The sequence below is a fragment of the Phalaenopsis equestris genome, unplaced genomic scaffold (assembly GCF_001263595.1).
Source record: "Phalaenopsis equestris unplaced genomic scaffold, ASM126359v1 Scaffold000840, whole genome shotgun sequence".
NCBI lineage: Eukaryota > Viridiplantae > Streptophyta > Magnoliopsida > Asparagales > Orchidaceae > Phalaenopsis > Phalaenopsis equestris.
Genome location: NW_018165280.1, coordinates 5,140,686 through 5,166,701, shown reverse-complemented (window position 1 = coordinate 5,166,701; position 26,016 = coordinate 5,140,686). Strand labels below are relative to the sequence as shown.

Below are 26,016 nucleotides of genomic sequence, written 5' to 3'. Positions count from 1 at the left end.
TTATGAAAACTGGCATGGATGGAGATGGCATTATTTCTAGAACCTTAGTGGATGCTTCCTTTTGATTGGCACCCAGCCCACCTTGCGGCTGTTAGGTAGACCTCTTGAAGCGAGCTGTCCCAATTGAACTAGGCTAGGGTGCTCATGTTGGGTCTGATTTGGTGAGCTGATATTGAGCTCGACTTGGCATGCTCATACCCTTTGTCATCCTTTTTGGCGAGCCATCCTCAAGGGTGTACAATAAGGTTAAGAAAATTGAGGAAGCTTAACTAGGCTGACATGATGCAGTTTTTAAAGTGTATGAATGGCAGATAATGTATTCATTATGCCTAAGCTCAACATTTAGTGTGATGGCAGAATGACCGACAATGGTGATTTGTGAAAACACAATTTTTATTATTTTGGGAGGTAAATTCAGTATTACACAAGTTGCATTCATAAAAATCAAAGTTCTTCAGGTTGTGAATGGAGGAAACTGTTTTTAATTCGGTCTCAGTAACTTGTACCATAATCTATTAGAACAGTATGTAGAGAATACCGCCAACTCTGAAACTATCTTCCTTGTTATGAAGACCAATGAATTAAACCATGAAGTAATTGCCGGAAGTCCTGACTAGTGCAAAATACAGCTCTTAAGGTGAATGAATGGTGGAATAGCTGTTCTGAAGCCTAACTCACCAATACTTTTATATAAGGCATATTGACATTGATGGTTTGCTAAAACGGTTAAAACGTTTTATGTCATAGGCCTTAGGTTGTCTTTTCACTATTTTGTGAACTAGCATTCAAAAATATAGAAAGTGAGGAAGAATATGGAATATAAATTTTTTCTTCGTCTTCAACATCTTTTTTTGAGCTTCTTCTTAACTACTAGGAGTTTGATTTATGAATCTTTATTACTGTAATCTGTTTTTTTGCGCCTTGGGTCCACAAATTAATTAGACAAATTGCCAAACATACTGGAATTGTACTTCCTGCTAGCACCAGTATTATTTTGTTACGAGAGTGCGTAGCCTAAGGGCAAATTTGTCTTTTGTACGCCTAAGGGCAATTTAGTCTTTTATTATTATTATTCTTGGGTATAAATAGACTTGTTATGTCTAGGGTTAGTTTTTATGCATGAGATTGAGTTGTGAGAGACCGCCTATCTCTCGAATTGTAGGTGTTTATCTTTGTTTTCTTGTGGAGTTGTTTGATTTATTAAATAAATATTGTGCTTGCCCTGATTTTTTTGGAAAAGCGCCCCAATTTTGTGGTTGAATCATATTAGATTGGTATCAAAGCCAAATTCTAACCCTAGCTTGCGCTATAGTGCCGCTATTGTTCTGCCCCTATCTCTTCCGGCCAGCCGCTGACTGCGGGATCGTGGCAAGGTCGAGCGGCTTGAAGATTCGCGATTGGAGCCAGGAAAGGCAACAGACGGGATAGCCATTGCTCCAAGCTTTGCGATACAATCGCGATTGGAGCTAGGGAAGGCAACAGACGGGATTGCGACAGGGTCAAGCGGATTGAATCACGATTGGAGGGCAACATATGTGATCGCGGCAGAGTCGAGCGGATTGAATCGTGATTGGAGCTAGGGAAGGCAACATATGGGATCATGATAGTGCCGAGCAGCTTGAAGCATCACAAAGCAGTCGCGATTGGAGCTAACTGGGAAGAATCACAACTTATTGAGATCCAAAACTCACGTACAGTCGCGCGCAAAGGCTATGCGATAGATTGCCGAAGGATCGTGTGCATGGAGATGGGTCTGGGAAACTACGGTAAGGATCAGCATACAGAGATCCGAAGCCAAGCCATATAGTCGCGATCATTGCTTGCAGGGAAGGCGACACTGGGCTTATGGCTTACAGAAGAAGGCAACGAGGGACTTGCGGCTTACAGAAGAAGGCAACGACTGGTTCGGAGCTTTCGTCGGCCTGCACTGTCGTGACCGAGCCTGCGATATAGTTGAGTTGCAGTAAAGTCTTGATCGAAACTAGCGGGGAAGGCTGTTATGGAATCGGGCGAGCCTTAATTGTGTTACTAGAAGTCAGCGACTTAACTCGAAACCAAGCAGACTCTAGTGATAGGAGATAATGACAGCTAAGAAAATAGATGATTTGGATAAGAAATTAGGGAAGAGAGCATCCAAATCAGATCGGGGATGGAAGAAAGGTTCGCCGCCATAGAGGATGAGTTTTCTTTCACGAAAAATGGACCGATTCGAGAGCATGAGGAAAATTCAAGAGTTAATAAAGAAGCTTATTGAGATGCAATTCAAGATCTTGCTGAAGGTTCAATTTGCAATCCTAATCAAAGTTTGGCTGGAGAATTCGTGGCAAGATCGAAGGGAAAATAGATCGAACATGAGGAACATGAGTAAAACTTCCACCATCACGAACCCCCTCTCAGGACTTTGATTAGGGGTGGATTATAGATTTCTTATGGAGGCGGTTGGGTCAAAACATGGAGAAGGAATTATGCCAGAGGTTTGGAGGAACACGAAGAAGAAGTGAGAGAAGCAGGAGGGGGATATGACTACGGTCGATGGAAGGAGTTGTGCCCTCGATACATGGAGGGAAACAATAGAGATAGAGGAAGTTGGGGTGAAGATGTTAGAGTTAGGAAGTTGAAGATGATGTTCTTCCAGGGGGAAGGCACACATGGGTGAGTGTACCGGGCGGAGCGATACTTCACGGTGAATAAGTTAGATGGGGAGGAGAAACTCATGGTGGCAAGATTATGTTTGGAAGGGAAAGCCTTAGCCTGATTTTAGTTGAGGGAGGCTAGATATTCGATTCGCTATTGTAGGTGTTTTTCTTTGTTTTCTTGGGGGGTTGTTTGATTTATTGAAGAAATATTGTGTTTGCTCTAATTTTTCTGGAAAAATGTGCCAATTTTGTGGTCGAATCGTATCATAGTTCAAATCCTGATTGAAATTGTAGAAGATTTTGAAACTTTGCTGTACCATGTCTTCTAATAATTATATAAGAGCTTGAACCAAACCATATCTGTAGTTTTTTTGGCTAATTTTCATGCTTTGTTCATGATGTGTATCTGATTCCATGTTTCTCTGAAATCTGTGAGGCCCATAGTCCCCGCATGCTAAAACTGAAAAAACAAAAATGAAAGTTTGGAGTCATGCATCAAAACATTAGAGATGCATAAGAGTGGAAATGCATTCTTTGATTTGGAAGTTGATTATGCAACCCCGAAAGATTGATACGGTAATGTTTGTGATCTTTCAGCAGTTTTTTGGCTGGAAATTGATTTGCTTTCGGACCGATAGTTATATGTGTTGGTTTAAATTCGTAGCACACAATCAGCTAGGAGCCAGGAAAAAAGGTGAAATACACACTGTACAATATCCGTACTCCTAATGTTTTTAATCATGAAGGGGATGTTTTGTTCTGCTAAACAGCGATATAATGTAAAACTTGACTCGGCCTTTGGATTTTGAAATAAATGTCCTGGTTAACTTTATTTGCCTGCCTTCTCTTGAAAAGTTTTAATGGTTTTGGTGCATTATGTGTTGTAACAAAGTTTCTTCTTTCTGGTCTATTAGAACGGGATCCTGCTATTTCCCAAGACATTTGATTGGTAATATTGAGCAGCATATGGGGTGCTAGAATTATACTGCAATTTGGTTAATGGTTGTATCATGCTGATTGTAAATATGACTAAATTTAGAATCTGGAAGGCCCACCTAATCTGCTGTAGTAGGGTGTTGGAAATCCAAACGAGTTGTATCTGTTCATCAGAGAGTTTTATTGAATCTGAATGGTGAAGTTTTTATTAATGTGGAGAAAGGCATAATTTAAAAGATTATTTGTTTCAGCTTCTGGTTCAAATAGTATGTTCTGCTTCTTTTCTATGACATTTCCTTCATTTTTGATCATGTAGTTTCTTTTGACATTTTAGGTACATACATGGTCATTTGATGCAAATCAATATGTTGCTCATGAGGATGACGTATCTTACAGTTGCCGTGTATCAGGTACAAGCTTTAATGCACCAACGCTTGCTCTAATGGAACAAAAGGATGTTTTCCTGAATTCTTAAATCAAAAGGTTGTTGAATTTATTCTTTTGTGCTGCTTGTTTTGAGAAGTCTGGTTTGCATATCATAACATTGATTCAAAGACATACACAATTAAATTAAAGTGAGATTTATGAGTGGTTAGAGCAGAAGCTACTATGCATTAGAGATAAGAATTTGATTTGAGAAGCTTCATGAATTCCTATATAATACGAAAGCAGAGATAATTATAAATATATTTAGCGATGTTGCAAAATTAAGTAGCTGTTAATTTTGGAATAAGCATACCAAAAGTTATATTCAGTGTGGATGAAGACCAAATATGGCCTGAAAGTCCTGGGGTGTTCAGTAGTGTAACTGATTCTAGTGACTTTCAAGGGGGAAGGTAAGCTGAGCAAAGTATTTGTGTTCACATACCTTATTTGGTTTATTTAATTAAGGTTGTACTTGTATGTTGAAAGACTTGTTAAATTTTTTTATTTATTGTCTTTATCCTACATTTTATATGGCCAAAATTTATCTGGATCATGACTTTTGAATTAGTTTCATTCCTGACATGAAATTTCAATTTTTTTTCTGTTTCTGACTGGTTCACTATTTGTCTTGGTGTTGAAAGACTTGTTAGAGTTTTTTATTGTCTTTATCCTACATTTTATATGGCCAAAATTTATCTGGATCATCTCTTTTGAATTAGTTTCATTCGGTTCTGACATGAAATTTCAATTTTTTTTTCTGTTTCTGACTGGTTAACTATTTGTCTTGGTTTTTATGTGTTTTTATGTTGGTTTTGGATGTACTGCCTTCATGGGCTATCGAATCATGCTTGCAATTTATTACAAGTAATTTTGTGGGATCTAGGTGGAATCTAACTTTACCCAGACCTTCATAGCACCTAGCAATTGTGATACCCGAGTTAAGCCAAACAATAATTAACAAACAAATATTATTATTGAAAAGCCAATAGGTGGTTACAATCAACACACTGAATGGGAAAATAACAACAATGACGACACACAAACTCATGCTAAGGTTCGATCTAGGGGAGGTGGTGGTCGGCTGTGGGGTTTGGAATGTGTGGCAAGTGGCGTGATTGATGGTCTGGGTGCTGGGATGAAGTATAACAACAGTTGGAGTGGCAGCGAGTAGGCGGCGGCTGGACAGTAGGAAAACATCAGGTTTGCTGTTTTCCTGATGGAAGCAGCGAGGAACGACGATTGGGAGTGATGCGGGAAGGTTGGGGAAGGGTTAGAGGCTGCAGGAGACAACACAAGGGGTGGCTGATGGCTGGTTCTGCAGGAGGATAGCAAAGGAACAGCAAAGGGACAATGTTCTATGTGCCTGCAGTAAAGAGGGAAGAGGGGGAAGGTGGTTTGTCAGCAGGTACTGCAGAGGACTGCAGGAACTGCAGAAAACAGCAAAAGGAGGTTGTTCACGGCGACCATGAGTTATGGGGTGGATGCGGGGCAAGAAAAATCGGAGATAAATATCTTCTCGGGAGCGAGATACAACCAGAGCACCACTCAACCCTTGGAGGAGAGTCGCCACGTCGGAATGAGATACAACCGGAACACCGCTCGCTTTTGGATATAGCCCTAGACGGGAAAACATTGGACGCCGATGGTTTTCCGGATAGAAACATAATCCAAAATTAACCATTGACTTCTATGAAAGTAAATATATAATAATATGATAACTAGGAGTGGCCCAAAAGGACCAACCGACTCCTCAACACGGGCAAAACCTTATTTGGTGCAGATACAACAGCCGGGTTGCTGCTTCATTCGTGGGACTCTTACGTTGGGAGCAGCCTACGTCAAATGGGGTCACGGTGTTTGCTGTCAATATCTATGGATCCAATATTTCTTTCCCTGCTCACTAACTTGTGTGTTCTCAGCAACATAAATCTTCAAAATAACTATAATAATATAATCACTAACTTAATTTTATTTTATAAGCATTAACATATGTAAAAACCTAAATACTTATCATTTTTATAAGGATTAACATAAATATTTTATTGCAACTTTTTTGCTTGTAATTCATAGCTTCATAACTAAAATTTTAATTACATATATCATGCTTATTTATTGAATTATAAAAAACTAAAATTAATACTAATTTAATATTATTAATAATATTAGCAATATGGAGTGTACATAATATTTAAAAATAATATCATATCTGGATGCAAAATGGCAACGTTCTTGGCATATAAACCCTTACCTAGATTCAGCAGTATTGAGAGCTCTATGCCTTGAGTAATGCCTTTTATGGGAAAGATACTTACAAATTTATTATTTGTATATGTAATTTCCTTATAACCTCATGAGCACGTTGTCACGTTTATGATGCTGCTCCTGTTTTTTTAAGAGTATGATTATTTTATTTGATTTAATACATAAAAAAAAACAATACAAACTTATGATTGAAATGCAAAATTGAATCTGAAATTAGTTTTCTAACCTTGGTTTTTATACTTAACGTTTTTTTTATTTTCGAGGTTTGATACATGTAGGCAACGTGGGATGTAAACTAACTACATCTTTCCTTCTTCTCAACTCCACTTCTCTATTACTTTCTCCTTCTCTAACGTTGGCTACTTCTTTCTTGATGGTGAGTTGCTTGCAGCCTTTCTTTTTAAAGGAATATTAGAATTAGAGTTTCGTGGCCTTCAGCGCTTCCATGAAATGGATAACTTGACAATGTTGATATGTATCTTGTTTATGCTATACTATAAGTCAGCCTCTCTTCTTCTTTAAGATTTTTTTTTCTAGCTATAGTGTTGATTGTGGCCTCTCGCTCATGGTGGTGCTGTTAAAGACAAAGTAGGCTATGCACTCCATACATGACTTCATTGTCTATGTTGTGTTTTGGCTTTTTGATGCTTCCATGGCAAGGCATTTTTGTCTCCACTATTTGAGCAGCGCATGGTATTGGAGTTAACCCAAACCATAATAGCTAAAGTAAATATTATTAAGCTAAGCAACTAGGTTTACAATTAAGGGTCCATTTGGTTCGGCGGTAGGAGTGCAGTGGGACGGCTTCCCGAGCGCGACAGGACGCCTTTTTGGCTAAACGCTGGCTGTGGATCGAACCCCGTGACCTTCGTTCGAGCGATGACTTATTACCCGGGTTACCCCTTCGTCGCTCCTGCTCTAATTCCCTTTCCCTTTATTCGACGCCTGATCCCACGTGCTCCCCTACTTTTCGACGAAGCCATCCCTCCTGTCGCTCCTACCTCCTGGAGGCCATCCCAAACCGTCAGACATCCTCTCCTCTCCCCAATCTCGTGATTCACATGTTGGTTTTTTCTAGCTTTCTCTGTTGGGGCATATGGATTCGGTGGAGTATTTGTAGGAGGATGATAGGAGTATTTGTAATTTATTCAACACTATGTATTGAGCATTCAATACTATATCAATACTATATTTCTTTTATCTTTTATTTAAAGTAATTTGTACTTTACATTTTATATTTATGGTTTGAACTTTTTACACTATTTGTAAGTGTAATTTTTTTCCCATTTGCATTTTACTTATTTTTTGTGTGGGTTTGAGAGATCAGTGATGAGACGTTTGATCTTTATGGGTTTTTCTGGATGGTCTGTTGGTCGTTGTTGGTTAGCATTATATGTGAAATCCTAATGAAGACAACCAAGTTCTCTTCTTTTCGGGGCATCGGTTTATGAGGTTCTTTAGGATAGTTTTTTTTTGGTGACATGCACATGTGATGCACGAGATTGATTTTACGTTGGTTAAAGGCAACCAAGAACTCATTTTTTTATAAGGTTTATTGTCTTTTTGTAGTGATAGATTCGTTGGTTGGTATGCACAGGTGATGCACAGGTGAGGCACAGGTGTTTGGTTTTACGTTGGTTAAAAGCAACCAAAAACTCATTTTTTTACGAGGCCTACTGTCTTTTTGTAGTGACAGATTCGTTGATTGATATGCTAAGTTCTCTGAAAGCTCACGCCTACAAAAAACTGTAATTAATTACTTCATTTAACAATTTCAACTTCAGTTATGACTAATGAATTGTTTTTTTAATCATTCAGGAAAGTTGAGCTACAAGATTTAAGGGATTTCCTGATGACTGCTCTGCCACTGCGGACTGCAGCCTTCCCTATTGACGTCACGCTAGGCACATAGCTACGGGATAAAGTTTTACAGGTGTCATCTGTGGGTAGACGATCTAGAGAAGTGTGACTTCTTCTGACAGACATACAGTTTGACAGATTTCACTGTCGATAGTAAGTGAGGTTGGATGACATCCCCGGAGGACGACGCAACTCGGGACATATGACATCCTCTGAGGACGACACAACCCTACTGTCAATGCACATCCGTCATGAACGATCCTTCTTGAGTACCATCACGACGGGTACAACACACAAATTAGTACTCTGATCAACCTTCTCGCGACTAGATCCTGTACTTGTTGCTGTAACTCCTCGTATTTTGCAGGTCTTAATCTGTAGGCGCACCATTTTTGCAACATTGTTCCGGGTATGAGATTTAAGCCGTGTTGAATATCTCTCACTGGTGATAACTCTTTTATATTTTGAAAAAAAAAAGTGTTCGTGTTCGGCTCATTTGCTTAACCAGCCGAAAACGAACTGTTCACGAACAAATAGTTATTTTGACAGTCATAATCACATGGCCGTAGGATGCCAATGGTTTGCGCGAGATTTAAATCTTACTATTTATATTCAAACATAATTTAAATATAATTTAATATATTTTTATTCTATTTTTTAATTAATAATTTTCATTGATCATAGATCATTGTAGGATTGTAGTCAATTAAATTTTTTAAAAATTCTATTCATCGATATTATATATATATATAATTTCATTTTTCATACCAAAATGAGCCAAACACGAACGAACAAATCCTTGTTCCTGTTCAACTCATTTATATATTGAGCACGAAAAAATTGATCGTATTCGACTCGTTAATTTAGCTAATGAATCGAACACGAGCTTCATAGCAAGCCGAACTTGAGCCGTTCTCAAACAACGAGGCGTTTTGATAGCCCTACGTGTTGCGGCTGGAGGCGGACGAAAGCCGGGCAGCGGCTGTGGCTGGCAGGGGCCGGTGGTTGCCCGCGGCGGGCGACGACGAGCAAGTGTTGATGACGAAGCCAACAACGGCGGTGGGCGGGGGCCACAGGGGTTGGCTGGGGTTCGGTGGGTGACCGCCTATAGACATCGGTAAGCGGCGGCGGAGCCTCGCACAGGTAATGCTTCAAAAAATATGTTTTTGAACCATCACAAACATAATTTTGTGTTTTCGATATTTTGAAAGCGTACCTTATGTGTTTTGAAAACAAAATAAATACAAAAATACAAAAAAATGAATAAACGAGCACTATTTTTGTGTTTGTTTTCTGTAGGGCATAAAGTTACAATCAAGACTCAAACGAAAACGAAAATAAAAACACATCAAAACATCAATATCCAACTAGGGCTGAGTACAAATATCCGTGGACAACGGTTGCAAGGCTTAGTGGTTGGTGGTTGGGCAGGGAAGAGATGGTGGTGGATGAGTGGTGATAGGGAAGACTAGGTGGTTGGTTGATACAGGGAGAAGAGAAGGGGGCTTAGGTGGTCGGTGGCTGGAGTTAGGGTAGGAGGTGGTAGGTTGGTCGGTAGGAGGTGGTAGGTTGGTCAGTGGCAGGGATGCAGGGAGATGATAGAGTGGCTGGCGACTGGATGCAGGGAGGCAAGGAGTGAGCAGGTGGGGCAACTGCTTGGAATTGTAAGGAAGATGGCAAATGACCGATGACTGGAAGTAGGAAGGGCAGGTGTCGACTGCAGAAAAAGGGCCAGGAGAGGGATTTCTTGGGGGAGGAATTAGGTGGAGGCCATCACCACCTTAGAGTAGGATATAACTGGAGCACCACCAATCTTCAGGTACAATCATAGTAAGGGAAAACACCTGGAGTCAGAAACATGAAATTAGAAAAACAAAGACTAAATCCCAACTCAACTTACAACATATTTATAATAGGTAGATAGGAGGAAGGGCATGATTTCTTGCCCAATAGTGCCGGTCGGTCTAGCCTCCTTGCTGGATCGGTATTGCCTTACTGTTGCAACCATAAGCCCCGTGTCAGCACATGCAGGGAAGTTGTGCAACAAAATATTTGGGGGGGGGATCAGGGATTGTATTGGACTCTATGCGGATGCTGTTCCATTGCCCATTAAATAGCTTTGAATGACACTGTTCTAGGGTTTTTAGTTGGTGTAGGAACTTTAGGAGATGTGTTAGGAGGGTTGTAGGATGAGGAACGATAGTTAAAACAAAGATGGCGGTTGAGGCACGACAAAAAATTGCTGTTGGACGACAACTCTTACGTCCGAACAATAGTTTGGCGGCTCTGATAATCAGTGTGTTTAAATTGCGCGTGAAAGTGCACTTCAAGTGTGAAGTGCACTTGAACCGTACTTCAAAGCGCGGTTGAAGCGCCAACTCTATCCGGTTCACGAGCAAGGGAAATAAAACTTAATGTTTTGGTCTTACGTTTGAATGGCCAAGCCACATGACTAAATTTGGTTAGGAGTACCTTCGGCCTTCGATGCAGGTGGCAGATGCTTCAACTGTAGGAGATGCAGGGAGTAGATGTTTCATCCTTTGACCGCGGCTGCAAAAACTTCGTTGGTGGTAGCAGACACAGACGACAGGCTCTTCGACCGCAGAGGATGATTCAACCGCAACAGACGCTTTGATCGTTTGTTAGGACTCGAGGGCTTCGACATCGGAAAAGAGTGGTATGTATGTAAATGCCCTGTTCTTAGAATTTTTTTTTTGTTTAATGACAAAAATTTTATTTGGTGTGTTATCAAATCGTGAATTAATCAGCTAAATTAATTCTTTAAATAGGAAGATTTACATACATACCACTCACTTCTTATCATCTTATGTGTATTGAGGGTGGTATGCACATAAATACTCGTTATTAGATGGGTGATTTGTCTGTAAACATGCATGTATTATTTAAATGCCCTGATTTTTAATTGATTACATTTTAGTTGGTGATTTATGGTGTATCGACTCAAACTTTACAAAACTTGTTTGCCAAAATATTAGGATTGACTTCCATTGTTACAGTTAGTGGGGAAAATTAGAGTGTCTTCGAATAGATTAATAATTTGTAAATTTTAAACATACTAAATAACATCTTTTATGCATTCATTCAATTATTTTGTTTTATAGATTTATATGAACAAGAAAAATCGATTAGAGCAAAAACACTTAAATGATTTAATCTTCGGGTCTGTTTGGGGTAACTACAGCTGTTTGAAAAACAATTATGAAGTTGCTGCAGAAGAAACTGCTGTTCAAAAAGCTGCGGTGGCTATTGTAGTTTTTTTTTAAAGAAGTCAGACCATAACTTTCTAGCAGCCACCACATTTAGTCAGAGCTGGTTGTAAAACAGAGCTTCTAGTTGCAGCTTTTTAAAATATAGGCCAAATATAGTTGTGACAAACTGAAAAGACTACAGTGAGTTACCGCATGACCACTGCATTGCCACCCCAAACACATCCTTCATCAAATACAATCAAGCTTTAAAAAGAAGATTCAATTTAAGACATATTATTGATCCGGTTAGTTTGAATTCAATTGTTGAACATTGTGGGTGGTTGATTGGAGAAACAGATGATGTTGATGAGCCACAATTTGGTGATGAAGATCTTACTTGGATACAAATTGAAGAGGCTTAAGGAGAAGTTGATCGAAGATGACCTATAAGATTTAGTCAAACAAAAAAAAAGGAGGGGATTATCTTCAATGATGATGAGTTCACATCGACATGCACCCACTTATTTTGTGCTAGAAAGAAACATTGAAATTTATTCAGAAGAAGAGGAAGAAGAAGAAAAATTTGAAGATGAAGAAATTTTATTTGAATGAGAAAGAGATCGTGTGAATGAAAGATATGATAAAGATTATTAATTTATTTTAGCTTATTTTTTGAAATGTAAGCCTTTTTTTAGTTTATTTGTACTTTAAAATTTTGATTTTTTTGAGCTATAATTTGGTAGGCAATCTTTTAATTTTTATTTATTGTAGTAAACTATTAGAAATTGTTTGAAATTTTAATTTGCAGGTTCATTCTTAATGCTATTCTTCAACTTAAGTATTATATAACAATTTTTTTCTCTTTTATATAAAAATTTTTAAATCGTATTTTATGTTTTACATTTGCTCATGACTGCATTCATACATTAATAATTTTATTCAACTTATTAGTGCTTTGGCTATTATAAGCGCTCTTTCTCAATGCGCTTTGTGCTTTGAACAAAAAATAAAGCCTTGTACATCACATTGTGCTTTGCACTTTGATAACACTGCTTATACCAAATGGCGAGGTACAAATGATGAGGATCTGTGACCTGTTCTCTTCAGTATGTAGATTCATCATTTGAAGAAAAATGAGCTATAACTCTCCAAATAGGAGAAAACATGCAGAAAAAAATCACCAAATACATAAACAAAAAAGCAAAAGTCCTCAAAGTAGTCCACAAATAAATACATATATAATTCCTTGGCAATTTAACATAATACCAGTGCTATGTAAGGGAAAAAATGTCCAAAAAGACCGGCCAGCCTTGGTGCGAGAGCTTCCTGAACCATCCTAGACTATTGAGACAGATTCCCGGTTCGTTGCTTCTCGCACCTATCCCAGACAGACTCGAAATGGATTCCGTTATAATACATGGGATGGTGTTGTGTTATTGAGATATGGGCTCAATGTTTACATAAAGGACTGCAGAATTAGATTAATAAAGTATCTTATACCTAGCCTTGGTGAATGGTTTGAAGAGGGAGAGAAAGCGGCAAACGAGATGAAAAGGGAACATCAGCCAAACAAAACGGGCATCTTGTTTTTCATAAAAATCAAATTTGATTTAAAATTGTTATTTTTCCAAATTTTTGGAAGCATTTCTATTAACCTTACCATCATCCTAATACCTCGATATTCACCTCATTTATCTTTAATTTAATTTTAGATTTTCCTCCATTTATGGGGGTTTTCCTTTAAAGATTGATCATGGAAATGTGCTACCAGTTTTTTGTTGTATGATTAAGTGGCTGCTTTTTTTTTAGTTCTTGCAATTGCAATTTCGTATAATCAAGCAAGTAAATTATTTTCTTGGCAATTTTTCTTATCAAACATATTTGGTACTGCAATTAAACGGAAACTAATTCTGCAGTTTTTGTTTAGTTTCTGGGAAGATTTATGCTTGCCATGTGAGTAACAGAAATTTAAAAGCATGCTAAATCACATAGCTTTATTCTGAATGGAAGTGCATTTTTAAAAGACCGCACAATTTGTAATATGCTGCATCTTTTGATCTTAATAGTCCCTGAATGCAAAGTTAGAAGCTATGTTTTAAGTGACTTGCTTTTAGAATGAATAGAGTTTAGGTTGATGGGTAGATGTCATTTAATTTTAGTTGATATGAAAAAGAAATAAATGTTCAGCTGACTACGTTAGACGATGATGCATTGCTACAAATGATTCTCTTGACTATTGAAATCTTGACCTTTTACGCCAGCTTGCCAAGGTGTATTAATTATATTTTCAAGAGGTTTTGTAGTTTTCCCAGGCTAAATAAGATTAAATAGATTTTTCCTATCAATATTAGAAAAGGTCTTGAATGTCTACCCTGATTTTTGATACGTTTTCATAAAAAGATGTTTGGGAATTACTTGTTTATCTCCATCTCCCCCCTTCTCGCATGGCGGACACATACATACAACTTTAGTTTTATTTCTACCATATTTTCTAATTTTGATGCTTATTTGGAATGAAATGAATTTTGTTTTGTTAGATGGCAATGCCTTATTTCAATCATTATATTTCCTTGGTTTCATTTAAGTAAATGAGACATTTCTTGGGGTTTGTTGGTGTGCATATGGAGAAGGCTTTGCTGTCTAGTAAGGGAATTTAAAAATTTTAGATTTTTTTTCTTTATGGCGGATTGTAATTTTTTTTAATAACATAATTTTGGTCGGAGCCTCAATGTAATACTTAATTGATGGATTGAAGTAATGAGGTCTTCCTAGTAATTTATATGATTGATGCTTTGCATACCCCAAGAAAAATTCGGCAAACTTAATAACAGTAAAGACTTCTGGTTATATCTTATACTTATTTGAATTATTTATTTTCTAATGATCTGTATTTTGTTCGCATCTCTTTGTTGGTTTTTTTTTTCTTGATGGAAGTAGTAAAATTGTTTCAGGTTCTTTGTTACTGGAAGAGATTGCTAGTGCTTTTGGCAGAGAAATGATTGATTCCATTGTTGGAGCTGTTAAAGAACGTTTCAGAGAGTCGCAGAATGCCAAACTTTCTGGTTCTGTAGATTGGTGGAAAGTAAATAGACATTTCTGCAGCATTTTACTTGTTTTTATTCACATTTTGAGATTGTTTCCTACATACATTGACTTCAAATGCTGAGTTGGACAGGTTAATAGATAAAGTCATCAATAAGACCATCATGGTCTTACCAGAAGTTTGATTATCTAGTGAATTGGTCACATTTGCGGCACTAATGATGATGCAGATTGGTCTACTTGTTTTTAATGCATTTTATCTAATAAAGACATGATATTTTTTCCTGCTTTCTATTCAGAGCGAATATGGTACGTTACGGGCATGGTGTTGGGTTTTATAAAAGTTGGAAAATAATTCTACATTTTTGGATTATCAATTAACTAGTTTTTATTTTTAAATCCTAAACAATAAATAAATATTGCACCTTAGGGTATTAGTAACCGATGGTTGCTGCTTTGATTTGTTATTGTTTGTCACACTCAAAAATGACCATCTAGAAACCTTTGGATATGCCTAGGTAAATCCTTGGTTTCATTTTAGTTTATTTAGGTAAGTCTTATATACCAATCAAACCTAAGATATCACAGTGGTGGGTACAAATTAATTGTTTGAATGTACCAATAATGCCCATTCTAATCCTTACTTGGCGGAATAGAGTGAGTGATATAATCCATCACCTGCACGAACCAAGCATATCATATTTATTAATTCTTAATTCACAGAGATCCAATAAATAACACAATTCGATTGCACAAAAGCATCCAAAACTATTTTATGCATTCATCTTAGAGCTTCTAATAAGCATAAGGGTTTATATTTATAACAATTAATTTTTATCATATACATTACCTAAATATATCTTTATGTCTTATTTCAAAACTAAACAACTAAACATGGAGTTGTAAATTCAAAATTGATTGTCACTCATGCTTAACCGTGCTCTTCCCTCGACCCAAAACAATAGTTACAATAATTTCTGGTGAGCTATAAATTATTCAAATGTATAAGGACATTAAATAATGACACCCTAACTGCACCACCCCCCAAAAGGGTTGGCTAAGGCACGATAGTGACAGACCATTCGATTAGACTAAATTCTCACTAACACTCATTCTGACTTGCAAAATTAGAACCATAATTGAAATAACGTAAACTTACTTGATACATTTAATTTCATAAATCATTCATATGCATATACTCAGAAGCGTAAAAGTGAGTGATGAATTAGTCTAACTGAATCATCGCTAACATACTTGATACATTTTATTTCATAATTCATTCATATGCATATAATCAAAAGCGTAAAAGTTATATCATCAAAATAGATATGTCTTTACAGAGCTATTAAATCCAACATAAATAAAATACATATCCAAAAGTCTGTACAAGCTTACAAAAATATGAAATGAAAAAGCTGTATAGGTCATACCTGGCTATTCGCTCTAATGCTCTTACTTCTTATTGAAAGTCAACAATGTAGAGTGAGCAACAATGAGCTCAGTGAAATAATCAAGACAAATAAAATTTTATAGATGAAAAAGTAACGTGTATGCTTGTATGTAATCCATATATTGGTTTACAACACATGACACAATATGCTATAAATGTATAAAACATGAAAAAAAGGACTTGTAATGCAGAAAATCACGATTGTTATATAAAACATATTTCATCTATTCATGTGTAATTATAAGTATATTCATAAGAGTTATTGATCTAATTATAGGAATATCACTTGTAATTGTATAGGCCTCAATTATTCTATGTTATGTCATGTTATTGGGTCGTCAAACACCCCAAAAACTGCATTAACTATTGATAAAGACAACTTCCCTACATAGCAGTTATTAATAGTCCTCTGGTACCAATTGTTCATTACTTTCCATGGCCGTTTGATCCCAACGATCCTCGGAGCTTTGTCACCGTCTGAATATTAGGAGTTGGGAATCCCATCATTCCCTATCATCCATACTTAAAACTATTCATGTGATAGCTTACTTATAACATCACTTGTGATATTTTTTAAAATATAATTTTTGTAAAAAATATTTATTATATGCATGAATCATAATAAATGAATGCCTACAAGCAATGATTTCATTAGCCTGTTCATCAAGTTCTTAGCATAGTAATATCATAGATATCATAAGTGACAACAAGTTTGTATTCATAAAATTATGCATTTATTCATACAAAATATGTAGAAAATTATGCAATAATGTCAAACACGTAATCACATGGAAACCTATGGAGAATTATCTTTCTTAAGTTAACAAAAGATTATTTCACCTGAATTGATGGAACAACCTTACGATGAGTTTCTTCAAGCTCGCATCCAGCTCGCCGCCTAGTTTAGACAACATGAGATTAGTAAACACATAAGGATTTCATAAAATCTTGGCTCATTTCTTGGTTTAACCCCAAACATAACCTTCTTATCTCAAATGGGCTTATCTGCATAACCAACATTTCTTCGAGACTTCTTATTCTTCTACCTTCTACCTCCTATTATCTTAATGCTCTATTTTCTTCTTTGATTTCTCTCTAATGGCCTTACGGAAGACCACAAACCAATTCCATAGTCTTCAACACAAATTCTCCGCTACAGTTACCAAAAATAAAAAAGTGCACCTATTCGTGACAAAAACATCAAAACAAATGTGCAAGGAAATGAATGTCACAATGTACACACCGATTTTGTCCTGGAGCCCTGAAATGCCATTTGCGGCACTTAGCGGGTCGCGTTTCCTGTTATGTTTGCGACTTGCTACAGGTATCGAGCACGACTGCTCGTAGTAAGGAGGAATTGAGAGAGGGAATGGGAATTCAGGAAGCTCCTTATGCCCTTATCTACCCTTCCACAAAGAATCAATCCCAAGATATTTTATAATGATGCAAAGAGGGGTATACATACCTATTATAAGATATACTAATAAGGAAATAAATAAAAACAAATAAAGGAATAAAGAAAAGAAAATAAAATTAATGCATAATTCTGTATTAACAAGTATTCTAATATTCTAATACTCTCCCTTAAGTTGAAACATAGATGTCAGTTATGTTCAACTTGGATTTGAACTCATAAACAGTGACAGAGGAAGATTCTTTGCGATAATATCTGTCACCTGACCACTAGATGACACAAACGGAACACAAATTCCCCGGACTTGCGCTCGGTCAATCTTAACATGCTTGGTTTGATCATGTTGGACATGGTTGCGAGCAATGTTTATGACAACCTTTTTATTACAAAACAACTATAGGGGAGCATAGACAGTCATACGTAGTTCGTGGAGTATGATGCATAACTAGAGAACTTCATAAATTCTTAGGGACATGGATCCAAATTCAACTTCCTCACCGCTCTGAACAACTGCAGATTGTTTCTTACTTTTCCACGTGACCAGGTTTCCCCACACAAATGAACAGTACGCCGAGGTAGATCGCTGATCTTGGATGGAACTAACCCAATCCCCGTCTTTGTAAACTACAATAGAACGAGAGGTGTGGCAGGAAAAAAAATAAACCTAATCCCTTTTAAGTAGTGGAGAATCCGATGGACAGCTTGGAGGTGGTGCTTATAGGAATCATGCATGAATTCACTTACTATACCCACGGTGTGGCATATGTCGGGGCGTGCATGGACAAAATAGATGACTTTCCCTTCAAGGCGCTGATAGTGAGTCTTGTTTACAAGAAAAACATTGGGAACATCAATAAGCTTTTCATTTGGATCCATTGAAACAACCACTAGTTTTCACATGAGAAGATTGTTCTCTGTCAAAAGGTCAATCACATATTTTCACTGTGATAGACAAATACTCTGAGATGACCGAACAACTTCCATGCAGAAGATGTACCAGAGAGATATCAAGTCCTTCATCTCAAAGGAAGCGCATTAAGAATGCCTTTCACAGTCTCCAATGCTGGTAGATCATTACATGTGAGAACCATATCATCAAAATTAACAATAATGATTGCTACTTGCCCGCTGGAGGAATACCTGAAGAAGCGAGTGTGGTCCGATTACGTCTGAGTGAATCCATGGTCTACCATCACCTTTATGAAATTCCCGAGCCATGCTCATGGTGATTGCATCAATGCATAAATAGATTTTCACAGTTTACAAACCTGCCCTTGTGAGGCAGTGGAGTCAAATCCTGGAAGGAGTGTCATATATACCTCTTCTGTAAGATCGTCATTCAGGAATGTATTCTTGACATCAAGCTGGAATAAGACCAATTTTGATCCACTGCAAGAGATAAGAGGATCCGAATGGTGTTAATTTAGCGACTGAATCAAATGTCTCATCATAGTCAACTCTTTGTGAGTACCATTTGACAACCAACTGTGTTTTGTTGCTGTCAAATGATTCATCAGATTTAAACTTGATGCTAAAAAGCCATCGGCATCCCACAACTTTCTTGTCTTGAGAAAGATCAATAATGTCCCAAGTATGATTCCGTTGTAGAACATTCATCTTCTTAATGACGACAACTTTCCAGGCTTGGTCTGCTAAGGCAACTTCAATAATAAATGGAAGATGATGGTTAGTCAGGGCTAGCAAATGCTCTGTAGGTTTGTGATAATCTGTGAGGAGAGAAATAGTTTGCCATGTGATAGAGAGAGTCTGTCTGATTGCGTACCCTACAAATGAAACTGACTTCCTCATTTGGAGTCAGCGCAGTGTTTGGAATGTCGTCCAGAGGGGATTCAGGGTCCAACAAGAGTTAGCGAGCTCTAGAGTAGGTGTAACAAAATGAGTGCACCGAGTATAGACATGAAGAGTGGGAGGAGGTGCAGGCGGGACAAAAGGGACAAAGGCCTTCTTAGTGGTAATAGACTTGGGTGGAGTAAAATAAACAGAGGGTTTCTCGATGGTAGGTGACGTGGGGGGCACATCCACAGGAGTAGGGTAAAAAACAATATCCAAGAACTCAAGCTACCCCCTTGCTGGACCTTTAAAAGAAGAGACATCAACACTCAAATAGACCTTATTTGTGGTAGGGTTAAGGCTTTAATACCTCTTTGAGTGGCAGAGTACCCGAGGAAAACACATTTTATGAACTTGTGATCAAGTTTACTCCAGCTAGGGGCTGTGTTCCGAACAAAGACTGTGCATCCAAAAATTTTGGGATCTAAAGTGGAGATATTCGATTGTATGAAAGACTTTAAAAGAAGAGACATCAACACTCAAATAGACCTTGTTTGTGGTAGGGTTAAGGCTTTAATACCTCTTTGAGTGGCAGAGTACCCGAGGAAAACACATTTTATGAACTTGGGATCAAGTTTACTCCAGCTAGGGGCTGTGTTCCGAACAAAGACTGTGCATCCAAAAATTTTGGGATCTAAAGTGGAGATATTCAATTGTTAGGAAATCATGATCTCAAGACGCTAAAGAGTACTAAAGTTGTGAATTTTTGACGGAATTCTATTGATGAGATAAGTAGCAGTAAGAATAATAAAATTTTAGAAACATTTTAGGATATTAGAGTGAAATAAATTGGAGCGAGTAACATCGATGAGTTATCATCTGTTTGTTCGTGTTTGGTTCGTTTACACCCCTACCCGTACATGAGCTATGATGGAGGATGCCCTTACTTACCAATAATTTTTCTAATATAGAGTTAAAAAATTCATGACTACTGTCAGTCCGAAGGACTTGAATAAGAATTTTGAATTGGGTCAAAATGAAGGTGTAGAAATTTTAGAAGAGACAACAACTTCTGATTTTTTTTAAAAAATAATACATAGGTCATCCGAGTGTGGTCATTAATCACAGTAAGGAATCACCGTTTGTTGGTGTAGCTAGGAGTGCAAAAAAGTCCCTATAAGTCACTGTGAATAAGAGAGAAATTAGCCGAAGGTGTGTATTTGTAGACTGGATAAGGTACGAGATGATGTTTAGCTAACTGACAGATTTTACATTTGAAATTAGATGAATTTTTATTTGAAATCATCAACGAATATAATTATTTTTGATACTACAAATTAGGATGATCCAAACGACAGTGTAAAATAGGACATTCAGTTGACTGAGATAAACTGCAACTATTAGATGAAGTATTCTCTTTCCTCGTGCTTTTCTCTTGGAAGTAGAGCCCGCTAACATTTTTAGCAGTTTCAATCATCTTCATCGAATGACGATTCTGAAAGGAACAAATATCAGTAAAAAATAAGCATTGCAATTGATGTCATATGTCAACTTATTAACAGATAAAATTTTACACTTTAATAGAGGTATATGTAACACACATTCCAGAGTTTGACCTGCTGTTAAAACAATATACCTTTTAGCAGCAATGAAACTTTGAGACCCATAAGCAATTTTAATAGCATCTTTCCCTGAGCAATGATATTAGGCCGATAAGGCTTGAGAGCTTCTAGTCATGTGGTCTGTGGACCTAAATCAATGATGCATGGGTTAGAAGAGGCCAAAGTGGTGAGTGTCATAAGATTGATACCTTGATGAACGTGGAAGGTTGACGGGTCGGAAGAGAGCGGATTGGAACCAAGCAGCTTGATTAAGTTCTTCATTTGATTTTTAAGAGAATTGGAGGATTTTGGATTGTTTTGGGTAGAGGTTGGTTGTACTGTGTTGGATTCAGATGTTGTAGTGTGAAAATATTTCCCCCATGGTGAGACCCGCTCCGCCGTTGGTTCAGCTTGGAAACAAGCAGCCTTTGTCGAACCGATGGCAGTTGCCAACACTCTAGTTCGCCGGACCTCGTCGGCCTCTGATTGGGCCAACTCGGGCGCCTTCTGATATTTCACATATACTTCCTTAATCTCGTTTGACACGTGCCACTCTAGCTCCTGGACCACCTCGCTGACCCTGATAACAGTGAGCTGAAGGTTCGCTTTCACAACCTCCAAATTTTCTGACCACTGGACCTTGCTGATGCTCAGTTTTTGTTCGACCTTGTGCCTCTTCTTCGTAATCTTAATAGTCAAGGGAGTGAATACCACGAGGTTGAAAAGGTTGAAGCCAAGAGAACAAAGAAGAATCCATGTTGGCATCGCTCTTGAGGTGATGCAGATTTCCATGGATAGAGATACACAAATGCTGTCAATGAAGAAGTAGCACACACTAAAACAAGTGTAAAGTATGCTGGGAACATCTTGCTCCGAAGGTTTCCAACCAGATGCCTTGGCAAATTCCTAAATATGATGATGCCACCGATGAAGGTGACCCACCTCGCTGACCCTGATATCAGTGAGCTGAAGGTTCGCTTTCACAATCTCCAAATTTTCTGACCACCGGACCTTGCTGATGCTCAGTTTTCGTTCGACCTTGTGCCTCTTCTTCGTAATCTTAATAATCATGGGAGTGAATACCACGAGGTTAAAAAGGATGAAGCCAAAAGAACAAAGAAGAAATCCATGTTGATATCGCCCTTGAGGTGACGCAGATTTCCATGGATGGAGATACACAAATGCTGTCAATGAAGAAGTAGCACACACTAAAACAAGTGTAAAGTATGCTGGGAACATATTGCTCTGAAGGTTTCCAAACTGATGCATTGGCAAATTCCTAGATATGATGATGCCATCGATGCGTTGGACAGGATCTCGAAGCAGAGAAGATGGCGGGCCTTGTAAGGGATATGACTACTGTGGGGAAGTTTGACCTAGACCCAAAGACTTCCGGTGCAAAGACCTTGCCAACCACAAGGAATGCTTCTGCAGTGAGGAATCGTGCCGACCACACCATAGAAGAACATCAGATTTTCCAAGTGGTTGCGATTACGACACTAGGAGGAAGACAAAAAGCTTAGAGGAGACAAGTTCTGAACGACAAGTTCTTGGACAAGTTTTGGGCCCATTATGGCTGGAAACCTTCTTGAACAGTGGCTCAAATTAGTGGAGATGGGATAGATCTGAAGGGAGAACAAGGTCTCGACTTAGAGAAGGCAGGACCCCAACCGGTTCGAATAGAGGAGACGTGAACTTTGCTTGCTTGATCGGGGGAGAAGATAAAACATGGATTGAAGTTAGGGCCATGGCTCTGATGCCATGTTAGAATAGAACCCTAAGTTATTTCTTATTGATGCAAAGTGGGGTATAAATACCCATTACAGGATATACTAGTAAGGAAGTAAATAAAATCAGAATAAAAGAATAAAGCAAAGAAAATAAAAGCAAAGAAAAGTAATTAATACAGAATTCTGCATTAACTAATATTCTAATATTCTAATATTCTAATATTCTAATACAATTGTATTCTACATCCGAGAATGCACAAATAGGTCGCTGGCTATAGTAAGGTTGCGAGAGATGAGGAAATAATTAGGATTAATTAAGATTTAATTAAGTTTATACTTCATAATTGTATATCTTTCCATTCATTAAAATTTCATGTATAGTGTTATATATCAAATTGATCAATTCAACATGTAGAATTTTATAAAATTGATTCGGTTGAAATCTGAGCGATGCAAAATTTGGGGTATTTTTTAATGACATCAAAATTTTTACTGGTTTCTCAATTTTTGGTGTTACAATATGATAAGTTGATCTTGAATTGGACATAAGGATTAAAATATGATTCTAATTTTGTGTAGTGTATTACATATAATCATTATAAAGTGAAAATGCCTGAATAATAATATATGAGGTAATCTTATTGAAGAAAACTTTAAAAGAGATGTTCGATGTTCAATTACAGTGTGTACTATCTACCATGCTAGTTAAATTTTTCATATGCCAACTTTTTAGATTAAACATTTCATGATATTCATTTTTTGTATACTAACAAAAAGTATATTATTAGAAACTCAGAATATGCTATGTATGATTGTCTACGTTCATTGACCATGATAAGGTGGCGGACTGCATCCTACCTACACCATATATCATAGGGTGAAAACTCAGCCAATAGGCTATAAATGTTAAGTTCAATAGAACCGATATATAATCAAACGTTATCGGTATTGAAAAATCCCTTGTTCGATTTCAAGGGATTGGGGACTTATAAATATATAATTGTCTTGTAAGTCTGTTGCTCTACATGCACAGGCTTCATAAATATATAATTGCCACTATTTCCAACATAACAAGACTTTCTTAAGCTCATGGCATTTTCATCATTAAACATTTAAATACACATTATTTAGTTATGACATGCTAATCGATTCTACGCATTAATGTGTAAATTAGAAGTAGTAGCTATCTCACATTTTTATTAAATATTAAAATGCTTATGATGCTTCAACTTGCGTGATTTAAAATTAGTACTTAATTGCTTAATCATTAATTGTAGGACATAAGCATGTATTTTGCAATATGAAGACTTTCTTATACATTGCTTACGTACAAGTCTGAATTACTTGTAGAATTTACATACACAAGACTAACCAAATATGCTGTTTGAATTAGAAGCTGAATATCTTATGCAACTAACGGTTGATAATTAGATAAATTTCCTCATGTTGCTATTAACGGTACACAAATTATAAATATATCAAATCATGAAATTTTTTTAACTTGGAACTCATTTAAATTTATACTTTTTACGTTAAAACAAATTCTCTTCATGCTTTAATGCTTACCAATGTCATTTCACTAGAAAATTCTCAATGTTAGAAAAATCTCAAACCTTAACTCAGTTTAGTTTTTTCACCACGCAGATAAAAACATAAGAAGCAATTATATTTTTTTTTGTGAAAAAACCCTAATAGAGAAAAAAATCACAAAGTCTAGCCCATTCATAATAACCTATTATGAATTTGAAAGTACACATATCCACTCTCCTGAGTTGGAGAAGATGAAATTACAAAAAAATCCACAATCACAACTATATAGTAATAGTTTGGCAAAAACAACTATAGTTTGTGGCTGCAACAACCGTAGTTTGCTATAATAGTCGTTGTTGGCGGTCAACAATGGCTGGTGGTTGTTCACCTGCATTTTTCCTCATGAGTTATGCTTTAGTTGTCAACTCGCCATTCTCTTCTCCTTCATCTCTCATGTGAGGAATGAGGGTTTATTTATAATTTATAAATCTCTTTGTACCAATTTTATCACATAGTTTCTTTAATTATTTCACTCTTATTCTATATCGGTGACAATGGCAAGTCTCTAACTAAATATCAGTTGAAATTTACGACATTAGTAGTGATTAATAGAAAGTGAACTGTAGGATGGAAGCTGCAAATTTAATATAAAAACTAATTCAAGTTGAATCTTGTTGTCTTATGATATAAAAGTGGTGAAGTTTCATTCGATTTACTAATTTACATGTCTCTTCAAGTAGGTCTTTTGTTCCCAAATAATTTCCATCTATTTTTTTTTTTGTGTCTAGTAGTAGGATTGAGGAAGTCTTAGATTTTTGGTTTTCTGATGCAAATATAATATGAGATGCATAAAATCATTCAACATTGCAGAAAATTTATGGGCATCAAACTCTTATATTTTAACAAATTCTATAAATGAAAATATAAAATATATCATGGAAACCAATAAGAAAATTTTTTGGTTTTCTGCTAGAAGTAATGGTTGCAAATTTAAGATCAGAAAAACAACCAAACACTTTGAAATCCTCACTTGTTGAAAATCAGGTTGATTAAAATTAATAACTCTCAAATAGATAACAAAATATAAATGACGAGTTAAAAGGGGAAGAATTCATAAAAAATAAGTAAGCAAATCTCTCTATTGTATGATAGTCTCTCCCGAAATAATTGAAAGCTAAAAGGAAGTTATGCACTCCCTTTAAATTTTATTTCATGCAGATGTTTTTACTTTGTTGTGCATAATCATAAAGCACGTTAGAAAGTTTCCCTTAATCAAACCTAATGGAATGAAACCTGAGAAAGAACCACAAAACTTGACAAAATTTGTCTACAAAGTCAATTCCTGAAGCCCCCACAATGGATAACTGGAGGTGTTGCCCTGAATAGATGTTGTAGGAGGAGGCCGACCGAAAATCCCAAAAAAGACTTGCCATAGAATTTATCCTTCTGAAGACTTTGATTGACAAGGAACCAAAAAGCCTGCTGAATAAAAGCTACGAGAGGGTTCATCACCAAAGGAAGCCGCATAACCTAGGCAATTGTAGCTGTAGGGAAATTTCCAGATTCTCATCACCTAGTTCCCCAAAAAGCTTTGGACTGTGGCTATTAAGTGTTTGGTATTCTTTTCTTCAGTTTGTTTCACGTTAGGTTTATTGGCCTCCTTAATTGCAGAAAATATTGGCTTGGTAAGCCAATCTATTGTTTAGTTTATTTGTCATTTGTTTCATACTTTTTATATTGAGGTTTTAAATGTTTGTTTTAGATAAATTAGTGATGAAAAACTTGGCTGGCTACTTTTCTTACATCCTGTGAAATGAATAGATTGATTTGGGATAAAGTGATGATTATTATGATGATTATTACAAAGTAAATTCCTTTTCTACAGGAATGGGAAAAAATCTTCTCTTGCTGTATTAAATCTCAATGCCTTGAAAATAATTCTTTCCTCGGTGTAGTAAGTTGAAAGACATGAATTGACACGACATTTTGAAACTCTTGAAAATATTAGTATATTTTGTTCGTTCCTCCGGACTAATAGTACACTCAATTACTTTTAACCTGATTGCACAAATTATTTATTTTATTTCTTTAATTATTTTATTTTTGTTTCCATTGTTTGGCAATAAAGA

General features: G+C 36.8%; 1 protein-coding gene across 2 annotated transcripts in view; it reads left to right on the top strand.

Moving 5' to 3' along the window:
• LOC110031542 (importin-9) overlaps window positions 1-26,016 on the top strand; it is a 95,167-nt gene that overhangs the window by 4,409 nt on the left and 64,742 nt on the right. For both annotated transcript variants that reach the window (XM_020734790.1, XM_020734791.1), the window contains exons 12-13: window positions 3,907-3,982; window positions 14,281-14,411. In XM_020734790.1, coding sequence (XP_020590449.1) covers window positions 3,907-3,982; window positions 14,281-14,411 — 207 coding nt within the window. The remainder of the gene's footprint in view (window positions 1-3,906; window positions 3,983-14,280; window positions 14,412-26,016) is intronic.